General features: G+C 51.2%; 1 protein-coding gene and 1 long non-coding RNA gene across 7 annotated transcripts in view; both read left to right on the top strand.

The window, feature by feature from the left end:
* LOC102150720 (uncharacterized) overlaps positions 1 to 10,961 on the top strand; it is a 97,959-nt gene extending 86,998 nt beyond the window's left edge. For 3 of the 6 annotated variants that reach the window (XR_011426004.1, XR_011426007.1, XR_011426006.1), the window contains 5 exons: positions 3,386 to 3,536; positions 8,179 to 8,269; positions 8,665 to 8,963; positions 9,062 to 9,299; positions 10,425 to 10,961. This is a non-coding gene — a long non-coding RNA (uncharacterized lncRNA). The remainder of the gene's footprint in view (positions 1 to 3,385; positions 3,537 to 8,178; positions 8,270 to 8,664; positions 8,964 to 9,061; positions 9,300 to 10,424) is intronic. The other 3 variants (XR_001378447.3, XR_011426005.1, XR_011426008.1) reach the window with 2 other exon arrangements.
* A 4,360-nt stretch (positions 10,962 to 15,321) lies between these two features.
* On the top strand, positions 15,322 to 17,164 carry ASPRV1 (aspartic peptidase retroviral like 1). The gene has a single exon (XM_014731103.3). It carries the CDS (start codon positions 15,443 to 15,445, stop codon positions 16,565 to 16,567), a length of 1,125 nt encoding a protein of 374 aa, XP_014586589.2. The 5' UTR covers positions 15,322 to 15,442; the 3' UTR covers positions 16,568 to 17,164.
* Positions 17,165 to 25,750: the final 8,586 nt, after the last annotated feature.

A 25,750-nucleotide genomic window follows, 5' to 3' on the forward strand; every position in this document is an offset into this window, starting at 1 on the left:
TGGTTCTTCTTTTGACCCCTTTAGCAACTTCCCGTAACTTTTGAGCAAGGACAGGTATAACCCAGTGTGCCCTGAGGTGTGCCTATGGCCCCAAAGCCACTAGAAATTGACCCTGGCTCAGCCCACTCAAAAGCAAATCCATTGACCCTGGAGTAAGGGCTGGGGGGTATTAACTATGCAGCCTTGGCCAGGCTCTTCTGCTCATCTGACCGATCATTTAGCAGATAATTTTTTGGCACTGACTTTGTACCTTCCACAGTGAGGGGGATTCTGGCTCATGTCTCCTTCACGCTCCACTGCTTTCCCCATTATCGCTCATCAGGGCCCACATTTTACCAGCAAAGATGTGGGACCACAGGGAGAAAACCACAGACTTGGCCTCTGGCTCTTCGTGGGTGAAGCCAGTGGCAAAGTTTCTTGGCAAACTCAAATGTATCTGCTACTAACAGTCGTTTCCTCAAGTCCTTCTGGGTTACTTCCAAACTTACCAACTCCCTAAAGGATGGAGGAAGAGGCAGGGAAGGTTTCTAGGGAGAGAAACAGCATGGGCAAAGGCCCTGTGGTGAAAGGGAACAAGGGCCCTTCAAAAACCCAAGGGAAGGCAGTGTGACAAGGAAGGAAAGGTGAGTTTGCAGGTTGGGCTCTTGCTGGGCAAGTGGGGCCTTTCTGTGAGCCCCACTCACCGTGGTCCCCCAGTTCACCTAGGACACCCCTTTCCTTCCTCAGATCTTGATCCAGGCAGGGCCTTCTCTGGAAAGCCTTCCCTGAGCACCTGGATACGGCCAGGTCCTCTGTTAAATGCCCTCTTCCTCTTCCCCTCCAGGCCTTTATCTCACCTCAGAGGGAGCTCTGACCTTCAAGCCCTGGGGATTTTCAGCTTTCTGGGGCCTCTGGCTGAGGTTGGCCCTCCTTCCTCCTGCCTGAAGATCAAGCCTTAGCCTGGAACTGTCCCGGGGGTGTTGGTGGGGAGCAGCCAGGCCTGTGACCAGGGCCTGCTCTGTGCCTGAGCACCAGCCCTGCCCCCAGGAGCTCTGGGGCTGTGAGACACAGGGTTGCAGGGTGGCTAGCTGACAGGGGGTGTGACAGGAATGTAAACGTGCCCCCAGCCCATGACCCCGTATTCTGGGAACAGCCTGGCCTCGTGGTCCATACCCTCCTCAGCCATCGAGCATTGTCATCACGCAGAACTGTTCCACTTCTGTTCCAAAGCGATTCCAGAATCCCCACTCTCCAGTCCCTGCCTTGGCGACAGTTGTTAGCTCAGGTGCCAATCTTTAAAAAAAAAATTATATAAAATTACAATTAAATAAGTTATATTAAAAACAAAGAGGGGCCGGCCCGGTGGCACAGTGGTTAATTTTGCACCTTCCGCTTCGGCGACCCAGGGTTTGCCGGTTCAGATCCCAGGTGCGGATATGGCACCACTTGTCAAGCCATGCTGTGGTAGGTGTCCCACGTATAAAGTAGAGGAAGATGGGCATGGATGTTAGCTCAGGGCCAGTCTTCCTCAGCAAGAGGAAGATTGGCAGCAGATGTTAGCTCAGGGCTAATCTTCCTCAAAAAAAACCAAAAAACACACACAAAGATAAATACTCAAAACTCATCACTTCCTAAGAATTTTACAGTATTTTATTGATGCGGGATCAGTGAGCCGAGGAGTCAAAAGAAAGATTTCTTGGACTCTCAAGATCTGGCAGTAGTGCTCTTTTATTTAGAGAATAGTGTGGAATAGCATGGGGACAGGACCCATGGGCAGCCAGAGCTGGTGTGTGGGGACAGGACCCACGGGCAGTCACAGCTGCTGCTGCTGCTGCCTCTGCTGCCCCTGCTGGCATGGGGACAGGACCCATGGGCAGCCAGAGCTGGTGCGTGGGGACAGGACCCACGGGCAGTCACAGCTGCTGCTGCTGCTGCCTCTGCTGCCCCTGCTGGCATGGGGACAGGACCCATGGGCAGCCAGAGCTGGTGTGTGGGGACAGGACCCACGGGCAGTCACAGCTGCTGCTGCTGCTGCCTCTGCTGCCCCTGCTGGCATGGGGACAGGACCCATGGGCAGCCAGAGCTGGTGCGTGGGGACAGGACCCACGGGCAGTCAGAGCTCCTGCTGCTGCCCCAAGTTGAGGGTTAGGGCTAATTTTATAAGGCATGGGTATGTGAGTCATCTCTTTACAAGACAAAGGAAAGAACATGAAAAAAAGTTAAAATGGTATCAGTGCAGGTGGGGTCTGGTCATTGGGTGATCCCATGACTTTTAGACAAGAATCAAATCGGATTAAGTAAAGGTTAGAAAGGTTAGAAGCCACCACCCTAAATCAGTTGCATGAGATTGCCAGACAGCAACCAACTTAAGTTCTTGCCTTCCCCATTAAGAGTTTCTAGGGACAAGGTCATCTCTCTTCTCCTTCCTGGTACAGAGAGGGAGGCACCTTTTACAGATAGAGATTTACCTTACAAATGTAAATGTGTCCCAACAAGGGCAAGTTCCATTCCTCAGAGCCTTCTTCCCTGTCCCAAAACAATCAGCCCCAAACAATCCCGATTCCAAAGAGACATATCCTGGGGTGGCCAATTTCAGGTCCCTACAAGGTCATCCCCACTTCCTTCACAAGTGCAAATATCTCTGGAAGAGCAAGCAAATTCCAGTCCTCAGAGCCTGCTTCTCATCTACAGTTTTAAAAGTAACCAGCCTAAAATCCTCATCATTTATTGTTTATGCTTTTAAGGTTATTTACATCTATTGTGTCTGTGCAAATACTATATAACGTTATGCAGCTGCCCTGTTCTTCCCAAGTATGCATTCAGTGACATCACTTTGGTACCTTGAAATTGGCCACAGTGGGAACATTTACACCGTGGAAACTGGCAAACACCAGAAATCAGGGCTTGAGTTATTGTTTTGTTGACTGTCTACACTTAGGAAAGTTATGGAGAAAATGTTAATAATGCACATTAAACTTAAATGTATGTTGTGCCTGTAGCCATTACATTGTGAATAGCACAGAAAAATTGAGCAAATGTTCTTTCAGTATTCAAAAACTATATCTGATTCAGTAAAGAAGTTGCTTACACCATTGACAAATGAGTGCAGTTCCCACATGCATCTTCATTGTTTCACTTTTTTCTTAGTAGTTGGCACAAACGAAAATATCAGCCAACATTTGTGTCAAAAGTGCACTCATTTGTCAGTTACAATTATAGGTTGGTTATGGATTTAGCAGGTTGGTAAAAATCAGTGAAAGTTTTCTGTAAGATTCAATTTGCTATATGCAATTACAATGAAGAATATTGTATATTTTATTATTTGTAAATTGCTAAACATTCTTTATGTCAATAAAATTTATAATAAACTCATATCTGCGTATATATGCATACATTTTCTCTCCAGAGGGCCTGTTGTTAGACATTTAGCAGCACACCACAGGGCAGACTGCCTTAGGCTGAGGAGTGACCAGAGATGTGACTTTGGAAGGATTCCCAGAAGAGGGAGGGAATCACTGATGGAAAGAAGCTCCTAGCAATGGAGCGAAGAGGGGCAGGTAAGTGGGGCTCAGGTGGAGGGTCAGCCCGGAGGAAGGATGTAGGAGTGAGGAGAACCTGGAGGAGAAGGAAGCTGGGGGAGGAAGCTCGCCGTTTTCTCTGCCAAGTAGGATGTAAGCCATCTTCTGACGCGCGAGGGAGAGAAGAAGCGAAGAGCTGAGGCAGGGAGAAGGCTTGGCCTACGTGGCCAGTGAGGGGCAAAGAGAAGGGACCCGAGAGGATGAGCCTGACTCAGAAAGACAGAAAACAACAACAGAATCACAGCTGTGAGAGCTGGAAGGTGAGGTGTAAACCCGGTTCTGGCCCTGAGTCAAGCCCCGCAGTGTGGATTGCTTTCTTAATCTCCCAGGACAGTCCGAGGAGGAAACCGAGGTTTGGAGAGGTGAAGCCCTTTATTCACGGCCCACAGCCAGTTAGTGGCAGAAGCAGGATGCGAACTCAGGCAGCTGGGCTGTGTTGACAGGGCAGGAGCCTGCACAGCGCCTCTCTCCTTAGCAAAGCCCTGCAGACTATGCAAATTGGAACGGCTACAGAACAGATTGGCAGGGCAGGTGTGGCCACATGTCAAGGGCTTGAGGGCATCAAAAGGACTGGCAAGCGCCTCACGCCTCTAACCCCAAGCTGGTGTCCACCTAACAGCACGTTCATGGAGCCCCTCCTCAGTGTCTGCCGAAGCTAATAGTAACGAATCAGGCTTGCCTTTTCTTCTGTCTTGGCTATTTCGTTTTCTAATAATTCATTCTTATTGTATTTTTAAAAAGTAGAGTACACGGGGGCTGGCCCCGTGGCCGAGTGGTTAAGTTCGCTCGCTCCACTGCAGGCGGCCCAGTGTTTCGTTGGTTCGAATCCTGGTCGCGGACATGGCACTGCTCATCAGACCACGCTGAGGCGGCATCCCACATGCCACAACTAGAAGGACCCACAACGAAGAATGTACAACTATGTACTGGGGGGCTTTGGGGAGAAAAAGGAAAAAAATAAAATCTTTAAAAAAAAAAAAGTAAAGTACACGACAGTTTGGAAATTTACAGAATCGGTCCTTCGCCTGAGAACATTTGGGCAGCACTGACCTAATGCCCCTTCTGATCGGGTTGCTCCCCTGCTGGGAACCCTCCGTGATCCCCACTGGCTACAGCAGAGGTTCCAAAGGGTGGGCGGGGACCAATTCCTGGGTAGGAGCTTAATTTAGTGAGTCATTACCAGCGTTAAAACAAGAAAAGAACTGGGGTGAAAGAGAAAATATTGGAGTATATCACATCTAGTAAATACATTATTTTGGCTGTGTACAGTCTCGCGTCGCTTAACGACAGGGATGCGTTCTGAGAAATGCGTCGCTAGGCAGTTTCATTGTCAAACATCATAGAGTGCACTTACACAAACCTAGATGGTATAGCCCACTACACACCTAGGCTGTATGGTACACATCTTATGGGACCACCAACGTATATGCCATCTGTCACTGACCAAAACATCATTATGCAGTGCATGTGTATGTCACGTGCCGTATACTCACATATATTTATTTTTGGTATTTCATATATTTTTGGTATTTCATATATTATAATGCATGTATGTACCGGAATTTGATGAAAAATGTCTTCCACCGGTCTACTGGATAAAGATGGCACTGCCAGGCCTGCCACTGGAAGCCATGGAAGAGAGAGCAATTGCTGAGGAAGAGCAGGCACCACTTTCCAGGGAAAGGGTGAGGGTGAGCTGGTTTGGAGGATGTCCAGGTTGTGAACGAACAGAGGGAAGGACATGAGCAGAGACCCAGAAAGACGACGACTTTCAAGCCTCGATTGTGTCGGTGCTCCAACTCAGAATGGGTCTGAGGGGCCGGCCCGGTGACACAGCAGTTAAGTGCACATGTTCCACTTCCCTGGCCCTAGGTTTACCGGTTCAGATCCCGGGTGCGGACATGGCACTGCTTGACAAGCCATACTGTGGTAGGCGTCCCACATATAAAGTAGAGGAAGATGGGCATGGATGTTAGCTCAGGGCCAGTCTTCCTCAGCAAAAAGAGGAGGATTGGCAGCTGTTAGCTCAGGGCTAATCTTCCTCAAAAAGAAAAAAAGAGAGAGAATGGGTCTGACGTGGCCTCTGGGAGCTTGCAGGTTGTGTGAGGGCTGTAGTCCCTGCGATGGGAGTTTAGAGGAGGGAGTCCCTAAGTCTGCTGGGGAAATCAAAGGAGACTTCAAGAGGTGGCAATGCCTTAGCTGACTTCTGTTTTTTCTCTTCTTCTCCCCAAAGCCCCCAGTACATAGTTGTATATTCTAGTCCTGAGTCCCTCTGGTTGTGCTGTGTGGGATGCTGCCCCAGCATGACCAGATGAGCGGTGCCATGTCCGCACCCAGGTTCCAAACCGGCAAAACCCTGGGCGGCTGAAGCAGAGCTCGTAAACCCAATCACTTGGCCACGGGGCCAGCCCCTTTTTTTAACATTAATTTTAATTTAATTTAATTTTTTTCCTAGCTGACTTCTGAGGGAAGAGTTGGGGTTCGCCAGGGGAACAGGGGTGTGGGGAAGGCTTGTCTGGCCAAGCGAGTGGCTTGTGAAAAGGCACGAGAAAGCCCGTCATGTTTGGGGGAAGCGTTTAGTATATGTAGAACCATTCAGTATAGGTAGAGCATGAACTAGGGAGGGGGCCTTCACGTGCCGTATTGAGAGTCAGGATGTCATTGTGGCATGGGAAGCCATGGAGGAATTTTCAGCAGAAGAATGACGAGTAGACTTACATCTCAGGACTCCGGCAGCCCTGAGGAGAGTGGATTAACAGGGAGGAGGCAGGAGGCCACAGACCTGTAGGATGACTATTGCAATAGTTGGGCCTGAAGTAGGGCAGTGCGGGTGCAGCGGGAGGCGGGAGGGAGCCTCAGGAGGAGGGGCCCACAGAACGCAGCCACTCATCAATCAATTGGATGGGCAGTGAGAGAAGGGAGGAGGTGAGGATGAGTTCAGGGTTGTTGACTCGGGAAACTGGCTAGATGATAGTGCCTTTTGCCCAGATAAAGAACACGGTGGGGGGCAGAGCGGGTCTGGGGAGAAGATAACGCATTTAATCCTGAAAGTGGCCCTTGTAGGTGGACATGGCAATGGGCAGCTGGAGCAGCGGAGAGAGGTTAGGCGGGGGGATACAGCCCGGGGAGCATGTAGAATGAGAGAGAAAAGGCTGTAGAGGGAGCCTCAGGGAGAAAGGAGTCCAGGAAAGACTGAGGAGAGTGGTCTTTGAGGCACAGAATCCGGAAACTTGGGTCACAAGAGCCAGTGGGGTGGAAAGGACGTAGGAGGAAAAGCAGCAATACAAATGCTTCAGGAAATCAAATTCTCTGAAGGGCCCGTGGGATGTGGCCATTGGGAGGCAACTGATGCCCTTGGGAAGGGTACAGCGGAGGGTGGTGGGGGCAGAACCAGGGGCTTTGGGGGCGAGTGGAGATGACACAGTGAGGCAAAGAGGAAGCAGGGCTGTGTCTAGACCATGTGATGCCTTTGTGCGAATTAGACAGGGGTGCCCCTTCCTCTGGGCAGATCAGTCCCTCATCCCAGCATGCTGGCTGGGCGAGGGAGGGATGCGGGCGGGACCTCAGCCCCACATGGCTCATAGTGGGGCATCTGCATGCCACAGTCCTGCAAGAGTGGACAAGCCCTTCTGGAAACTGACCTGGAAGGAAGGAGAGAAGTAGTCATTGACCAAGGGGGCTGCTGGACCATGTGAGGGGTTTATTTAAGATGTGAGAGCCTGGTGCGTGCTGACTCGGATGAGAGAGGGGAATCCCTGAGGAAAAAGAGTACAGGACAGGGAGACCTGCAACAAGAAGCTGCGTGGGAGCCCAGGCCGGAGTGGGCACGCCTCTGATGTGCTGGGAGCCAGGACAAGGCCGGTGCGGCTCCCAGGGTTGTTGCGGGAGGGGGCGGAGGCTGAAGGAGAGCAGGGCTGTGCACGCAGCCTGGAGCCCTGGGCTGGTGTGCAGGCAAGAGTTAGATGTGAATCTCTGAGGTGAGGCGTGGGAGAAGACGCTGAGCAGGGACACAGACACAGCTGAGAAGCCCTGTCCTAGGTGACCAGCAGTTCCCATGCCCAAGACTGGGTGACATGCAGCCTGCCCAGGCAGCGAGCCTAGAGCTAGGCAGGCCAGGCTGGGGAGGGTGTTGGCAAAGAGATTTTGTTTACTTATTATTTTACTTTTTACTATGGAAAATTTTCAAACATCTAAAAGTCGTGGGAAACGCAAATGAAATCATTTGGCTTCAATAATTATTACTAATGTCAATGTTATTTTATGATCTCCCTTTTAAGTATCTTTTTAAAAACTTAAAACAATCTTTTAACAGACTGTTTTAGAGCAGTTTTAGGTTCAGAGCAAAACTGAATGGAAGGTACAGAGATTTCCCATATATATCTGGTTAAAAACTTTTTTATTTGGAATTAATTTTAAGCTTACAGAAAATTGCAAGAACTACTCTTTTTATTTTATATAATATTTTTCTTATTAGAGAATCTATTCTCAGAATGTATACAGAAGAAAATTGAGATCATTCAGGATTCTACCACCTGAAAATAGCTACTGTCATTGTTTTGGTGTATTTCCTTCCAGTCTTTTTTCTATGCTTACATACATTTTTTTTTTTTTCTTTTTGCAGGGAAAGATTCACCCTGAGCTAACATCTGTTGCCAAGCTTCTTCTTTTTTTTTCCTCCGCAAAGCCCTAGTGCGTGGTTGTATATTCTAGTTGTAAGTCCTTCTAGTTCTATGTGAGCCACTGCCATAGCACGGCAACTGACAGATGGGTGGTGCGGTTCCGTGGGAAACAAACCCAGGCCACCAAAGCTGTGAGAGCGCCGAACTTTAACCACTAGGCCATCAGGGCTGGCTCCTTACATACGTATTTTTAATTGGACTGTTTTATTCAGAGACTAACCCCATCCCCCAAAGCCTTCCTGTCTGGTGTGTCCACATGAGCTGGCTTAGTCCCAGGCCTCCACCCTAAACCCCTCCACTGAGAGTCTGCTGAGAGCAACAAGTTAATCCAAGTTTGTGGTTTGTGGATGCCCTCATTCCCTGGTTTCAGTGCTAACGCAGATTTCCCCTTTAACATTCCTCTCCTCTTTGTTTTTCTTGGATAATAGGGGTTGATTTCTGGTGGGACAAATTGCCCAAAGTTCCCTGGACCGCCGCCTTGCTCACCTCCCACACTCATCTCTCTGGATTTGGAGCATCAGTGTCTGATCTGTCTCCTCACTCACCTGAGCCCTGAGGTTAGGGCTCAGGTCTGATTCATCTCTCAACATGAGGCAGAGTTGGCCTCAAGAAATATGTATGGAATTGAATCAACCCACTTATTTGGCATTGCCCATCCCCATCTATGCTGCAGACTCTCAGAGTGCCTTACATAATTTACAGCCACCAGCATGGTGCCTGGCGTACGGTAGGTGCTCAGTAAATGTTTGTTACTACTGTTACCAGTAACCTGGAGACTTCCCTACATGTAAGGGCCCTGATATTCTTTCCCCCTTCCCTTTCCAGCCTCCCCCACTTCTTCCTCATGGTGAAGAAAAGAGACCACTCTGATGTGCCAGCGGGCAGGTGCCCACGCCTTGTGCCCCGTCTTCCATGAGTCAGGAGCAAAGCTGAGCTGGCAGTGGATTCACGAGAAGCAGTTCCCTGTGCTGAGGCTATTTTACCTGTTTGTATTGCTCACAATACCACGTATCATTAGCAGCAATTAAAACTGTTTCAGGATCAGTTCAAAGCTGCCTTTGAGGTATTTTAAGTTGGACAAAGTCCTCCATGAGTCTAGCTCCAAGTCAAGTTTCTTGGTGGCATTAGAAGCCTAGTATTTGGGGACTTGATTGCCTGAACATTTCATATATAGCAGGGGTGTTTGTCGAAAGTGGGCAAATGTCCCCAGAGCTGTTTGTAATGTCTTACAAGCCCCACTTCCAACCTCAACTAAGAGGAGGGGACCACGGAGGAGAGGATGAGGGGATCTGCATAGGGTTTTTCCATACAGCCAGTCCCTCTGGCCGGGCAAAACCCGGAGGGAGAGCTGCAGGAATCAGAGCAGGAAGGGATGTGGGCCAGGTCTCGGGTGGGGGCATCAGCAATTGGGAAGAAGGCGGGAACCCAGTTTGGAGGGCCAGGCTGTGAGGAGGTGTGGGGAGGCCTTTAGGACACCTTAAGTAATCTTCATATTCGATTGAAAGATAAAACAGGCACAGAACCGGTTTTGGCATATTAGACTTCCAGGGAATTAGTCAGCAACTGCTTCTGACCAGCTCTTGGTTGGCCCTGTCCGTGACCCCAGGCCTGGAGGGCTGGCCGTGGCGTTGGGGCCTGGGGTCCCTGTTCCCTAAATACTGTTGGAACCCTCCAAGATCCTCCAGGGCCACAACTGGCACCAAGCATCTTGCTGCCTGCTGACAGAGTGGGTTCAGCTGGGCTCAGCCAGGCGGCTTCCTGGGCGAGGGTTCGAAACTGGATGGTGCAGAAGGGTGGAGGGCGACCCAAAGTGGAGGAAGAGGTTCCAGAGCAGTGGAGAACTGGGGGAGGGCCCTGCCGGCAGGAATGCTCTGTCCCTCAGCAGCAACACTGGCCCGTTCAGTGAGGCTGTGGCAGGGACCGAGGAGGGGGACCAGCCAAGGACAAGCTGTCCTGCCCAAGTGCTTTTAGCCATAACCCATGTGGGAGCTGGGTGGTTCCCACTCGGGAAGAGCACGCTGGTCGTCAGAGGGCTTGTGGTTTGGAAATAAGGAACCTGCTGGTGCCTTGGGCTCCCCACACCCCTTGCTTTGGTCAGAGCCCATCCAGACCCCCTTGGGCTCTGATTTGAATCCCTAACCAGACTTCTGTGCAGAATTCACCTCTTTGCCCCTCTTTTAACTCACAGAACTGGCGCCATAACCCACTGAAGCAGAATGCCGGAAGCTGGACGCAGCTGTGGTCCCTGCTCCTAGGAGCTGTGCCATCAAAGCCGGCACAACCCCCAACACCAACCCAGGGGGGCCGGGGGGCCGGGCCTCAGGACAGGCTGGGGCAGGAGGAGGGCCAGATGGGGGCAGGCAACGGGACCCTGCTCACAGTGGTGAGTGCCCAGCGGTGGGAAGAATGGACGGCATCGTGTCCTTGGCCCCACAGCGTGGCGCGCAGAAGGCTGGATGACCCACCGTTGAAGCTCGGGTGGCTGTGACTGGAGCTGCTTCAGGTGGTCAGCCAGCGCATACACGTTGGTCTGAAACTCTTCAAAACTGGGCTGTTAAACATCTGTATCCTGTTTTCATTAGCTTGAAAGCCATAGTGATGGAGACCTGCCTAGTTTTCTGAGCCAGCACGTGTGCCCAGAGGCTAATAAACAGCAGGTGCCCCCAGTAAATATGATTCTAGTACTCAGTGTAAATGTGCGTGCAAATAAATATGTGAAATGAAAGGTGGGAGCTGAATTCTATATGCACGTTACACAGTTTCTTAGCTGTTCTGAACTGAGAACTGTAGTGCGACTGTGTGTGTGGTGTGTGTTCTACATGTGCAGGATGTGTGTACAGTGTGTGGGGAGTGTGTTTTTGCAGACGGAGTATATGTGTGGTGTGTGGTAGGGAGTGTGTGTATGGGTCTGTGTGCATATGTTTGTGGTGTGTGTGTGTGTGTGTGTGTGTGAAGAGAAGTCCCCCTCATGGGGCCAGCCCAGTGGTTAAGTGCGCACGTTCCACTTCTTGGTGGCCCGGGGTTCACTGGTTCGGATCCCTGGTGTGGACATGGCACCGCTTGGCAAAAGCCACGCTGTGGTAGGCGTCCCACGTATAAAGTAGAGGAAGATGGGTATGGATGTTAGCTCAGGGCCAGTCTTCCTCAGTGAAAAGAGGAGGATTGGCAGTAGTTAGTTCAGGGCTGATCTTCCTCAAAAAAAAATAAATAAATAAAACAGAGAAGTCCCCCTCAGTGTGGAGACAAAACCAGCTACGTAATTTACAGGGCCTGGTGCAAAACGAAAGTGTGGGGCCCCTTGTTCAAAATTATTGGGAATTTCAAGATAGCAAGAGCAGAGCATCAAACCAGGCTTGGGGCCTTTCTGAGGGCAGAGCTCACGTGACTTCACAGGTGGAATGGCTCGAAGCCAGCCCTGGTTGGAGAATATGCACCTCCTGTCTCCCCACGTCCTTCCTTTGCTGAAAGTCCTGGAGCACCCCCCCACCCCCGGCTGTGCTCTCCCCATGCAGCTCCCGGGGTGACCCAGCTGAGGCGGCCTGGAGAGGAGCTGTGGCTCAGCCTGCGCCCTGCAAGGGCTTATCTGCTCCTTTCCTGACCCTCCTTGCACTTCGGTCTGGGTCTCACTGGGACACCCAAATCCGTAAGGTGTCTCTCGGCTCTTTGCTCAAAACGATCACCTGAGCACAGTCAGGTCCCCTCCCAGCCCCCCTGCCTGCCCTGCCTTCATTTTGCTCCCAGAAGTCATCAGGCAGCAGAAACAGCACAGAGCAGGAGCTACGTCCTCACTGCCCACCAAGGGCTTCGATTCCCAGGGGCCCCAGTGGGCCCAGTCCTGTCCTGGGGGGAAGAAACGGCAAAGAGGAACCGGGGACCTGGGCCCACACTGGGCTGGCAGAGCTCACAGCCCGAGACCTCAGGGAGGGGTTGGAGGGTGGGGACTCCCTAGGTCCTTCCTGTTTACGTCCTGATTTGCCTCCCCTCAGGTTAGGTGCAGCTTGCCTGCTTCAGAGCACGCTCAGGAGGTGCTAATGGGCAAGAATGAGGGTGCTCCTGCCCCAATACCTATACTTGTCAATAATTAGCCGTGATTTCCTAGGTTCTGGGAGGAGGTAGTGGCACCTGGCCCGCCCCTGCTGGTTTAGCTCATTAGTACCATTAACATAGCAATTCCAAGGTCCCTGAGTGGTTCTGGGTGTTCCAGATATGGGCATCTCCCAAGGGTTATGGGCACTTGAGAACTTACTTCACCATGTTCCTGGTCCTAGCCAGAAACGGCCCCTCAGCTCAACCCCTTCCAGCTCTCCTAGTACCCATGGGACCCCTGTGTGCTTCTGTCTTGAGGATCCAGATGGGCCTCTGTGAACAGCCAGCCTGGAGGGCCTCCCTGAGGAGGGCCACCTGCCCCAAGCCAAAGGACCCAGGAGTGTACAGGGTGTGAGGGAGCGTAGGGGGGGTGTGCCAGGGAGGGGATTTGGGGCCAAGTGGGTGGACAGCAGTGGAGAGTGCTATAAACCTGTTAATCACTGGCCATGGGGCTTGGCCTGCCCCAGAGAGAGAGAGTGACCAAGGCCCCCAATTCAGGGGTGTCATGATGAACCGACTTTCCAGAAAAACAAAAGTCCTGATTTAGAGTTTGCCAGTTTCCGTGGTGTAATATTACCACCAAGTCCGATTTCAAGCTGCCAGTTGGTTTAACAGCTGGCTCACAAAATTCTTGAGTATTTAATAGTCAGCTCTCGCTCACTGTGCGTTAGATCCCTGTCCACGTCACAGGCCATCAACAGCTCAGGCCGCCCGACCCCAACCTACACCTCCCTGAATGCAGCACACCTCTTGCCTGCCTTTATTTGCAAAATGCCCTTCTCGTGCCCCTTGGGGCCTGAGGCATGCCGGTCAGCCGTTTAAGTTCCTATGCCTGAGAGTCCTGGAATCAGGCGGCAGGCTGCCTCGCAGGCTGTCCTGGCGCTACTGAGGTGGTGGATGGGAGGTAGCTTTGCCAAAGTGAACACCGAACCCCGTCAAGTGAAGTGCCCGACCTGTGGGCCAGCACCATCTACCGCTAGTCCAGGGCGACGGGGAGGTCTGACCTCAGAGTCCACCATGACGGTTTGCAAAGCCACAGTCCTAGCTGTCTTTGTTTGCTAGCTGACGAGCCACCTTGCCTCTCACCTGCTTGGGTCACATGTCAGCTTCCCACTTCCTTCCCACTTCCAGGGGACCATGTGTGCAGAGTGATGCATCCCAGAGAGTCAGGAAGCCACTAGGTCAGTCCCTTGGCCCGCAGAATGCCCGTCCCAGGGGCTGGGAGTCCATCTTCACAAGTGGACTTGCAGAAGAGGCATCCTGGTCTTGCAGGTGGCGGGGCCGTTTCTCTGGGTGCAGGTGTTTCATTGTGTAACCTTCTCAGAGACCCACCTTGACACCTTCCCCGTGACTTCATTTCCCCCTCCTCTAGGCTCCTGGAATGGCACTAGGGCCCCACCTTAGCCAGGCAGCTGTGATGCGAGGTGTTGACCCAGCTGCCTCGCTGCTGGCTCATGGGGTCAGGTGGAAGGGGCTGAGACAGCAGCAGGGCCCAAGGGCTTTTCAACATGGGGGCCGCCCAGAGGCAGGACTGTGGCCAGGGTCCTCTGGGATTCAAGCAGGCACTGGGTGATGAGTGGTACAGGGAGCCAGAAAAGGACAGGCTCTGGGCCAGGAAAAACAGCCCAGAGCCACAAGTGTGCCACTGGTTCTTGCTCCCCTCACCGGTTTGGTGACAGCATTCAGCCAGTTCTGGAGCCCAGAAGAGAGCACCTGCTGAGCCCCAGAGTCAGTTTCCATGCGGGCTGGAGACAGTCATACATGACAGGTTTGTGTGGCCTCATGCCCTGGTTCATCGCAGGAGACAGACTGAACAGACCAGCACAACACATGGCTCAACCGGGAGTGGGTGCCTGGGGCAGGGGTGAAGGCTCCATGGAGGGGGTGACTTTTGAACAGAGTCATAAAAGTGGGTCCTCCCAACAGCCCCAATGGCCCTGGACAGGCCCAAGTCGGGCTCCAGCCCTAGGACCCGCAGATCTGCCTCTGGTCTTCTGTGGGGCAGCCCTGCACCCCCACCCCCTTCCCACATTAAGTCACACAGCCAGCTTCCTCCAGCCAAAGACTTCAGATCCTCACCACTGGCTTCACCGACATGGCAGACATTTCCCCCTCTCAGAAGAGAAGGGGGTGAAATTCCCTGGCTGCTCTTTCCATAGATGACCAGCTGAGGGGGGGTGGGGGGAGTGGGGCCAGGGCTGCAGCACCTGGGCAAAGGCTCTTGGAAGGTTCCTGGAAGGTGAGAGGGACCAGTGGGGGAAGAGACAACACCTGTGGAGCCCATTTCAGGACCTTAAGGAGGGTGCATGGGCTGAGGCCTAGCCCCGAAAAGTGCTGACTCTGAATTAAGTGTGATCAATGAGGGAAAATAGCAATTGAGTTCATGGAAAATGCTGGTGTGTGTGTGTGTGTGTGTGTGTGCCTTTATTTGAAAAAAAAAAAAAAGCTATTTCTGGGGTGAGCCTGGTGGCTCAATGGTTAAGTTTGAACGTTCTGCTTTGGCGGCCCGGGGTTTGCCGGTTCGGATCCTGGGTGTGGACATGGCACCGCTTGGCAAAAGCCATGCTGTGGTAGGCATCCCACATATAAAGCAGAGGAAGATGGGCATGGATGTTAGCTCAGGGCCAGTCTTCCTCAGCAAACAGAGGAGGATTGGCAGCAGATGTTAGCTCAGGGCTAATCTTCCTCAAAAAAAAAAAAAAAAAAAAAAACACCAAAAACTATTTCTGTGTATTCTTGTTTCTAGGACCCTCCTCTATCTCCCTCCCCAGGGAATCTTATGGGATTCCATAGTTGGTTTAGAATGCACGAGAAACATCTACCCTATGCCTCACACATAGTAGGAGTGCAATAAATGTAAGCTCCTTTCCTTTAATTGTTCTGTGGTCACTTTGGTTTGAGGGCAAGAGGGCTTTCCCAGTCTAGAAGCTGATGGGCCTCCGGTCCCTGCCTCCCCCTCCCTTCTCCAGCTGATGCAAACCCCTGAGTGTCATAATGTCCGCCGTGTCCTCATCTGTTATGATGGGACACAGGCTGAGGAGGGTACCTGGGTAGGCTCCCTCTGAGTGAGGCTGACCTTTCCTGCAACGTGGGCTGGCCTGCGCCATATCCCGTGGATGGATGCAGAAGGGTGAGGCACTGATCCTGCTAGTTGGGCAGGATGCTGGCTGGAGGGCGGGACGAGGAGAGGTGGAGCTTCCAGAACAAAGGAGAATGAGGAGCCCTGGGGGCTCAGCCAAGGCATCAAAAAGGTTCTGCAGAGGGAGCAGGCCACAGCAGCTGCCCGCCTCTGCACCTAGAAGTCGGTCAGACAGCTCTCGCCCGGTCCCTTCTGGCTGCCCTAGGCCGGCCACCTTAGCAACACTGTTTAGAGCGGCCTTGTTCTCCAGCGTGATTGCGCCGACACTGCTCTGGGGCTTTCTCTACTTGGCGTGCGTTGCTGCTGCAGTTCCAGGGGAGAGAAGAGGGATGGCCGAGAGCGGAGCCAGGAGCCGGGAGGGCCGCCGGGAGCGTACCTTCGTGCCAGAGCCTTTTGATGGAGCTAATGTAGCCCCACACCTCTGGCTGCACCGCTTTGAGGCCATAGACAACCTCAACCATTGGGACCATGGCACCAAGCTACGGTTCCTGAAGGAGGCTCTCAGGGGAGACGCCCTGGAGGTCTACCGTGCACTTAGTCCTCAGGACCAGGGGGACTATACGGCTGTGAAGGAGACTCTCCTGAAGGCCTTTGGGGGGTCCGGAACTGCCCACAGCCACCTGCCCAAGGAGATCGTCTTTGCCAACAGCATGGGCAAGGGCTACTACCTCAAGGGGAAGATTGGTGGAGTGCCGGTGAGGTTCCTGGTGGACTCTGGGGCCCAGGTCTCCGTGGTCCACCCAAGCTTGTGGGAGGAGGTCACCGATGGCGACTTGGACACCCTGCGGCCCTTTGAGAACGTGGTGAAAGTAGCCAATGGGGCCGAAATGAAGATCCTGGGCATCTGGGATACAGTGGTGTCCCTGGGCAAGCTGAAGTTGAAGGCAGAGTTCCTAGTGGCCAACGCAAGTGCTGAGGAAGCCATCATCGGTACCGACGTGCTCCAGGACCACCAAGCCGTCCTGGACTTCGAGCATCGCACCTGCACCCTGAAAGGGAAGAAGTTCCGCCTTCTGCCTGTTGGAGGGTCCCTGGAAGATGAGTTTGACCTGGAGCTCATAGAGGAGGAGCCCTCGGAGGAGGGGCAGCAGCAGCTCTCCTGTTGAGAAGCCCCTTTTCCTCATCCCCAAACATCAGTGGGAAGACCCACCACAGTGGAGGGAAGGGCACAGACCCTCAGGGGTCACTGGGTTTGGCCAACCCTCTAAAACCAACTCTTGCCCTCCTCCTCCCACTCCTCTTCCCTCTGCAGGGGCCTTGATTTGCCCCTGGTGGGGGAGGCTTCCGTTTGAAAAGACGCAGGTGAGGGAGAGCGGCCGACTTTCTCAGAGGGAGGGAGGGTCCTTATGTTTGTCAAGCTGCTATCGTTGGCAAAGACTCTCAGGCTAAAAGAAGGTTCCAAGAAGGCTAGAGATGATTGTCTTTGAGAGAGGACTGGGGACCCCTTCAGATCCCCTGAGATGTAGCTCAGTGACCTTCAGGTCCATGCAGCCTGTCTCAGCTGGGCTGGGTCCTGGCTGCAGGGTCCTCACCAGCAATACCCAGCTCTCACAGGTGAGGGTCACCGCGGCCAGGGAGTCCTCCTTGTTGAATCTTCTCACCTGCATCGTCTGTTTCCTTCTGTCATTTGCTTTGAAATGCATTGAGCCTTATGTCAATAATTCATTACTTCAAAAACCAATAAAGATTGACTCATGGAAAAACCATGTAATGTGTTACTTGGGGAACGGATGTGAGAGGGTGGGAAAAACAGTAAATGTCAAGGAGAGGGAAGATCCAAGTATTTACTGAGTGCCTAGCCTGGAGGTTTGAGACTGTATATATATACAGGGACTAGACGTCTTGGGTTTTCTATGACAGCCTCAATTTAAAATATTTTGACTTGTTTCCTCCATAATTCCTGTCATCATTTCTAATCTAATGATGATTCCTCTAATCATTTCAAACTATAATATTTTAGCATCCAAATTGCCTCTTATACCCAAAAGTGACCCTAAAGTTATTTGTGAGGTCTTAATTGGGGATTTGAGAATTATGGTTACTGTAGGCAAATGGGAAAGGATCTGACTGGCAAATAGGTTCTTACAGCTGCTTGGGAGCCGGGACGTGGAGGCAGACAGCAAGGCCAGGCACATGTGTTGACCGGCATGGGGCAGCCCAAGGGAGCTCTGGAGGACAGAGGAGGAGACGGCAGCAGGCGGCTCTGGTGGCAGGAGGATAGTTTCTTCCTGGAGGGACTTGGCATGGACTCGAGACTAGTGAGGCAGGATGGAGTGGGGAGGACCGCCCAAGATCTGGGAATGCGGTGTTCATCTCTTTAAGGGGTCTACCTCATATTTGCTTCCAAGTTCCTGCCTCTTTCTCTGGAACTCAGCCAGGCTGCGAATCTGGAAAGAAAATTCCGCAGACAAAAGGGATCTGCAGGGAGACTGGGGGGTGCAAAGCTTTGTGAGCTTTGGATGGGAGGCAGGAAGGGCCATCTTCTTCTTTTTTTTTTTTTTTGCTAAGGAAGATTCACTCTGAGCTAACATCCATGCCAATCTTCCTCTATTTTTTAGTGTGTGAACCCCCATGGCTGTGTACAGAGTGGTATAGGTCCATGCCTGGGAACAGAACCTGGGCCACCCAAGCGGAGTGCACTGAACTTAACCACCAGGCCACTGGGGCTGGCCCCCATCTTCATGAGAGTGAGATGAGCCTCTTCTGGAAGTTTTCACCTGGACATCTCCAAGGGAAAGACAAACAGCCTGAGCCGGAGGCAGAGGTGGGAATGAGCCTTCTTCCCAGGAAGCCTCTGGGGACTTGACCCTGGACCTCTGGAAGCTGATCTGAGCCAAGAGCAGCCGCTCCTCCCTCGGATCCCAGCTGTGATTCTCCTGGGAACTGAGGCACCCGCTCTGCCCCTAATCCCCATGATTACTGGAGCCCCTGTCCCTGGGCAGCCAAGCATCTTAACAGGAATTAGCTCCGTCAGCCCCAGGGCACGTGGCATGATGGGAGGCGCTAGATCAGGAGGAAGTCTTTTCCCAGGAAAGTGAGGCCTGGAGACAGGGAGGGCCCCCCAAGAGGCCGTGCTGTGGAGGTAGGAAAAGCAGGAAAGGAGGTAGGCGAAACTGGAAAAGACGGTCTCCTCGAGTCTCCAGGTCACGTGTCCTCCTTCTCAAATCTGTTTTTCCACCACTAACAAATGTGGCTTCTCTCCTAGGCCAAACCCTCCCCTGAGGGGACAAACCAGGTGGCACCTCCCTGTGACCTATTTTCCTTCAGATCCTAACCACAGGCCAGGTTGAAGGAGGGAGGGTGTGGGGTGGGTGGGTCACTGGGCGGCAGGCGGGGGTTGGGGCATTGAGTGCCAGGCCAGAATTCCAGGGCAGCACCCGCAGTGTTCCCTCTCTGCCCTTCCCCACACACGGCTGGCTGCGGAGGCTTGTCCTGGGAGAACAGGAACCGGGGGACCCGTGTCCCAGCCTCAGAGACTCTTTTTCCCCTGTTCTTTGTGAGGAGAGCCTGGCTGAGCCACCAGGCTCTCCGCCAGCTCTCTCTCCTAGAAGAAAATGAGTGCCGGGTGGGCCCGGCGAGAGGAGGGGGCTGCGTGTGGCACAGGCCCCGTGGAGGAAGGAACCAAGTGGTGGCTGTTACTGGAGACAGAGTCAGGCTTAAGACAGGTGCTGCGCGTGTGTGAGGGGGTTACCAACGCAAACGTGAGAAGGTGGAACCTGGGCCCGAGGATGGTGAACGCCGCTCTCCTGGGAGCAGAGTTTCAAGCCGGGGAGCCCTGGAGAGCAGCCAGGAAAAGTGGGTTGCAACCACATTGCGGGGTTCTTGAGGCCTGGGTGAGGAGTTTGCACTTGATTTGCATGCATGTTTGAACTGTGGAGGAGCAGGAAGATTCACCTGGTTTCTGGGTATTGGATTGCGTGCGTAAAGCAGCAGCAAAGACTCCAGCTTGGAAGCCATGGCAGGATCCAGACTTGGGGGTGAATTTGAGATGATGGAAAGCAGGAGATGGACGCAGGCAACAATGTAAAGGTCTGATCCTGGCTGCACATTGGAATCACTGGGAAGATCCATTAAGCCGGTTCTTCCTGTGGTCCTAATGTGCAGCCAGGCTGGGAACCCCTGGCCTAAGTCCCAGCTGTATCTACCACCCTGTGACCCAAAGGGTGATCCCTGAACCCCCAGGAAGGCAGCAGGTCAGAAATGCTCCCCAAACCTGCACCAGAGCCTGCGCTGAACAAGATCTCCAGGGGATTCTCATGCACACGAATATTTGAAAAACTCTGACCTAGAACGTTCTGGTACCTCTGGTTAAGGGCTAACTCACGGCCCCCACAAGACCCCCTCTACACTAATAATGACCACACACCAGATGCCTACTAATGCCCCGACTATTCTAGATAATTCTTCATGCTTTTATCCAGAAAACATTTATTTTATTTTTATTTTGTTTTGAAATAATTTCAGACTTACAGAAAAGTCACAAGAGTAGTACAAAGAATTTCCATGTGTGCTTCTCCTCGTCCCGGAGTAGGAACCTTTACCAGTTAAGTTGATCATTCTCTCTCTCTCTCATCTTCATCTTTCTCTGCATCTACATGTAAATGAACTGTTCGGAAACTGCAAATATGATACACATTTACCTCTAAATACTTTAGTATTTATTTCCCCCGAAATAAGGATTTCTTTTATATGACCACAATATAACAATCAAAATCAGGATATTAACATTGATATAATATTACCATTATCTAATCTGCACACCTTATTAAATTTTACCAATTATCCCAATAATGACTTTTATAAGCAAGAGAAAACAATTGTTTTCTGGTCCAGGATCCAATCCAGTCACACACTGCATTTAGTGGCCCTGTCTCTTTAGTGTCCTTTAATATGAACAAGTCCTCAGTCTGTCTTTGACCTTCATGACCTTGATGTTTCTGATGAGGCCTGGTCAGTTATTTTGTAGAATGTGAATCTATGTTTGGGTGACTGATGTTTTCTCAGGATTAGATTCAGGTTATGTGTTTTGGGTAGAAATACCCAGAAGTGATGTGCTGTCCTTCCCAGCGCATCATATCAGGAGGCACAGGATCCCCGTTTGTTCCATTACTGGTGATGTCAACTTGAATCAGTTGGTCAGACTGGTGTCCGCCGGGTTTTTCTACTGTAAACTATTTTTCCTGTGTCTGCTGGGTTGCTGCTCTGAGACTACACGAGTAGCCTGTTTCTCATCAGTCACCCACTGGATCCATTCACGATCCCTGCCCGCCCATGGTGATTTTCTAATTCTACCCTTCTGCGTTTATGAGCTGGTGCTCAGCTCTAAAGAAGAGCTTTCCCTTTGATTTATTTATTATTTATTTACATCGCTGTAGACTCACAGACTCTTATTTGATGATTTATACTCTTTCTATCATTATTTATTTTGATGTTCCAATTGTTTTAGATTGGCCTTACGAGGCTCTTCAAACTGGCTCCTGTCTTCCTGGGACGTGTCCCCATCATAATCTGAGCCCTTCCTTATTTTCTGTCACCAGATATCCCAGGTTCATCTCGTACTTTCCCTGCACTGGCCCTGGGACTGGCCATTTCTCCCAGGACCCTGATTCCTTTTGGCGGAGTCCGATATTCAGAAACCAGCATCTGGGTGTCAGGTGTACTCATTGCTACTGGAGTGTCATTACCCCTAGGTCCTTTCAGAGGTCAGAGCTAAGAAAAAAAAGACATATAGCAAATCTATATATGTTTCCATATCTACCTCTCTAAATATGTTAAAATATGAGTCCATATGAATACCTACAATTCCAGCACCGTAGGGTTTCTTCTAAACTTCCCCCTTTCCATATTTGCAACTTTTTTCTCCAACAGTGAGAAACCTGGCTCCCGGTTACTTATTTGCTCAATCCTAGAATACCCAAAGAGTAGTTTCAGAATTGCTAAGCCATGTGCCTATGAAAAACAAACCTAGAAGCAGCCAGTTATTAATCACCTACTCAGTGCCAGGTGTGGGTGGTCCTTGTCAGCAAACAAGAGAAATTAGGAAATCAGACTGTGGTTATCTGGGGGAGAGCTGGGGCTCCCAGGTGTGCGAGGCTTTAGGCGCTAGGCTGAAGGTATTACTTTATCTTGAGGACTCAATGTGTCAATCAGGAGGGCAGCTGGAGTCAGAGACCCAGGGCCACAAGTCCTTCTCTTGCGGCGATGCTGAGGAAGTAGCCAACCTCTTGCCCCAGAGAGGTGACCTGGCCTGCCCAGATGGTCCTCAGCCACTGAGGAGACATGGAGGCAGCTGTTGGAGCTGACGCCACCACACATTCCAGTCTCATCAGTCACTGTCCCATCCAGAGTCCATGGCTGCCAAGCAGCCCTGGGGAATGCATGTGGCTTCCCTGGCCAGGCTGCGAGGAGGGCAAACTCTGATTGGGCCACTCTGACCACCCACTCCACCCAGCTGTTCTGTTTCTCATTGTGGGTTCATAAATTGATTCTCAAGTTCTGACTGCTCAGATCTCTTGGGCCAGCCTCCCCCAGCCTGGACTGGGGTGAAGTCTCCAAGGCACGTGTTGCCTGCGGGACTCTCCTGGGGCCAGCCGTGGCCTGCCCTGTGTCCGTGGGCTCCTAGTCGAGTGTCTTCCTGCACTGGGGAGTGCGTGCAGTGAGCCCAGCCCTCTAGGGGTTTACAGTCTGCGGAGGAAGGCAGCCAGGCACAGGAAGTGGGCCTGGGACTGGCCAGGTGCTGTGTCCTCTCCTGCTCCCATCTGTGCAGGGGTGGGGGCACAGGGAGGGTCACGTGGTAGGGGTGGGGGTCAGGAAGGGCTCCACACAGGATATCTTCTTTTTTTTTTTTGAAGATTGGATTGGCACCTGAGCTAACATCTGTTGCCAATCTTCTTTTTTTCTTCTCGCCAAAGCCCCCCGGCACATAGTTGTATATTGCAGTTGTGAGTGCCTCTGGTTGTGCTGTGTGGGACACTGCTTCAGCATGGCTTCATGAGCAGTGCCACGTCCGTGTCCAGGATCCAAACTGGGGAAACCCTGGGCCACTGAAGCGGAGTGTGCGAACTTAACCACTCGGCCATGGGGCCGGACCCCACAGAGGATATCTTTAAGCCAAGTCTTGAAATATAAGTGACCATTTCCCAAGAAGACGCTGAGTGGAGGGAGGAAGGAGAGGCAGGCAAGGACCAGCTGGGCTGCTGCCAGCTAACTGGGTGACTGAGTGTCCCGGGTAGACAAAGGGCCAGGTGTGAGTTCCTGTATGACCTTTGAGGAAACTCCAGAAGGCCAAGGATAGCCAATGCCGGATTTCTTCAGCTCTAAGATGCACTCAATTAAAAAAAATACCTTATAAATTTAATAATATTTTTTCGAGAAAGAAAAAATAAACCCTGTAAAATAAGTGTATATACCAATGGTATATCCTGATTTAAGAAGCAGTAAAAAATTCTGCATGGGGGAGATGGTGGTGGTGATGGGTGTAGATCCTAAAGTAGAGAAAATACTTGACTTTATCTCAAGTATCAACTCTGATCCATGCAGCTGTCCAGTGGGAGGTGCTGCAAAGGATTCTGGGACTATGCTCAGACATGGCCAGAAAGATGCCATGATTGATTAGCAATGTCTGCCCTGGGAGCAAGTGTGGAGAGTCAGTACCAGCTTGCTTGGCTGTGTGCAATCAGGGACCTTCATTCTTAGGTAACAAGGAGCCGTGCAAGAGTTGTAGGCAGGGAAGTGACATGATGACATCTGCATTTGTAACACATCTGAGCCTCAGTCCACAAACTCAGAGATGTGTGAGAAATATATTAAAATGTTTTTCTTAAATTAAAGCTAATTACGTCCAACTCTGCGTCCCCATTCAGCCACTGTGGAGACAGTCACTCAGTCATTTTGGGGGCTTGTTCTTCTTTGGATTGGGGAAAGGTCCCAGAATCTTAGGCAGCACTGACTCATTGTGGAGGGGGAGGAGCTGTAGGTCATGGATGCCCAGGCGCACTGTTACCACGGAGATGTCCATGTCCCTGTTCACACAATCCCTTTAGGCCACACGGCTGTGCTGTCTTCTGTGCCACACATGGGGGCACTAGGAGCCCAGGTCTCAGATCCTGCCTTCCTAGGGACGCCAGGAAGCCCCTCCCTGGGATATCCTGCCGCTTCATGGGGGTGAGGCTGCCAAGTGGTGTGTGGGTGCCTGTTCTCTCCAGGACTGACCACCGTCCATTCTGTCCAGCCAGATCTGCTCTCCTCATCTCCTGTACGTTCTGACGCCACCCCACACCTCCCTGACCAGGGCATCTGAACATTTTCTCGTTCATGGGTTTAGGCAGGTACAAAAGATGGTGAAGAAAAGTGTCTTACACCTTACAGGCAACACTGGCTTTTGGCCCAGGAACGTAAGAGGGCCCTAAAAGGCCTGGCCACTTGCCTGAGGCAGAAGAATCAAGAGCAAAAGCACATGTTAGTATCTTCATGTCCCACAGCCCCTGGATGGGCACAGGGAACAAGACTGCACGGAGGGAGGTTGTCTGGTGGGGAGTCCGCGCTGGCCCAGGTGCGTCCTGAAGGAGCTGAGCAGGCTCAGTGGGGAAGGGGACTGATTTCCGAGGTGACACGGAAAGGACTCTGGGCATCAGTCAGGGTGTGAGAGAGGGAAAGACTAAGGCAGCGATCTTAACGGGGGCGGGTTTGCCCCCAGGGCACATTTCACAATGTCTGGAGACATTTTTGGTTGTCATAACTTCAGGGAGGGGGGTCAGTAGAGGCCAGGGATGCTGCTCAGTCTCCCACAATGCACAGGACGCCCCCCAGCCCGCCCCCTCACTCCCGAGTGCTCCAGCCCTGAATGTCAACAGTGCCAAGGCTGAGAAACTGGCCTGAGGTGACACACAGGGTGCTGATTTAGCAACTTCTTTCTGTGCCACAAAACCCCTGTAATGTAGGTTTTACCCCCATTTAACAGATGGGGAAACTGGAATCAGGAGAGGGTAGTTTGCCCAAGGTTACTCAAACGGTAAATGGCTGAACCGAGGTTGAAGTTTAGGCCTGCCTGACTTCAGAGTGCTCGGTTCAGTCTGCTGGAGCAGTCTGGACAGACAAAGATTTGGTAAAAATGGATTTAGGTTGTTTTCATCTACTATAAGTAGAGTAAGGCACGACAAAGTGCGTGGAAGTGAGTTTGAGACGCTGCGGTGTCCAACAAATGGGTCTTGGTTAATTAAACAGTGTGTAAGGGATTTATAAAACCCATGAACTTATTCACTGTGGTTGGAAACATTCATTGTTTTTATCAATTTACGAAATTTAAAAATTCACAAAAACCACCAAACAAGTAGAGGAGATATAATTGGCTGAAAATAAACTGGGAGGAAAAAAAAAAATCTCTAAAACCTCCCCCAAATTCCAGATCTTTTTCTTTGATTGTTACTTATTATTGCTTGGTTAATTTTTTGTTTGTTTAAATTCCTTTTAAAGCTTTCGTAAAAGAAAAGGAAGAAAACTGAGTGCTTATTTTAGAAAAACCCCAAAATTAGGTCAGTCCAAAAACATATAAAGAAACTTCATGATGAACCTTGTACCTACGCCGGCTCCCTGGGACAAACATGGCTCATTTTCTCAGACCTTTCTCTGTCGACATTCATATGGATGTATTTTTCATCATTGTTTCTTTCTCTTTCGCTCTTTAATTCTCGTTTTTTCTTTCTCCCTTTTTAGGCAAAATAGAATTATAATACGTCACGTTTATGTTTTATGCACTTTTATCTATGTGCACATTTCACAATAAATTTTTTAAAATGAACAGAATTAAAACAGTTGGCTAAAATATTAACCAGAAATTTAAAGCAGAGGGTAAAACTCTTCTGAAATTTAAGCAAAGTACTTGAAAAGGCACAGAGGGATTGCATTGTTTTCCCTCCAACTTGTTCTCAACCAAATTGTTTTCTATCATCAAATTGCTTTTGGTTTTGACCAAGTCATCTGGATTATTCTAAAGCCCAGGCATCTTCTGGGACCCTCACTGCCTGCCTTCCTACAACTCTGATGGTAATAAAATTCTTAATTTGTAACAAAAACCTCACTCCCTGTTTCTCCACCTGCCGTTGGGGCACATGACATTGGAGACTGTTGTCCTGCCTCAGCTCTGAGCCTGAAGCTTATCTCTGTCTCTTATTCATTCACTCATTCATCCATCCATCCTTCTGTCCGTCCATCCATCCATCCATCCACAAATGTTTCCCGCTGAGCCCCTGCTATGTGCCAGGCAATGTTCTAGATGCTGCAACTGAGCCACC

This window comes from Equus caballus, chromosome 15 (assembly GCF_041296265.1).
Source record: "Equus caballus isolate H_3958 breed thoroughbred chromosome 15, TB-T2T, whole genome shotgun sequence".
NCBI classification, from domain to species: Eukaryota; Metazoa; Chordata; class Mammalia; order Perissodactyla; family Equidae; genus Equus; species Equus caballus.

What these genes read in the sequence shown, in the direction of transcription:
- ASPRV1 (XM_014731103.3), top strand. Translation starts at nt 15,443, where the DNA reads ATGCAGAAGGGTGAGGCACTGATCCTGCTAGTTGGGCAGGATGCTGGC.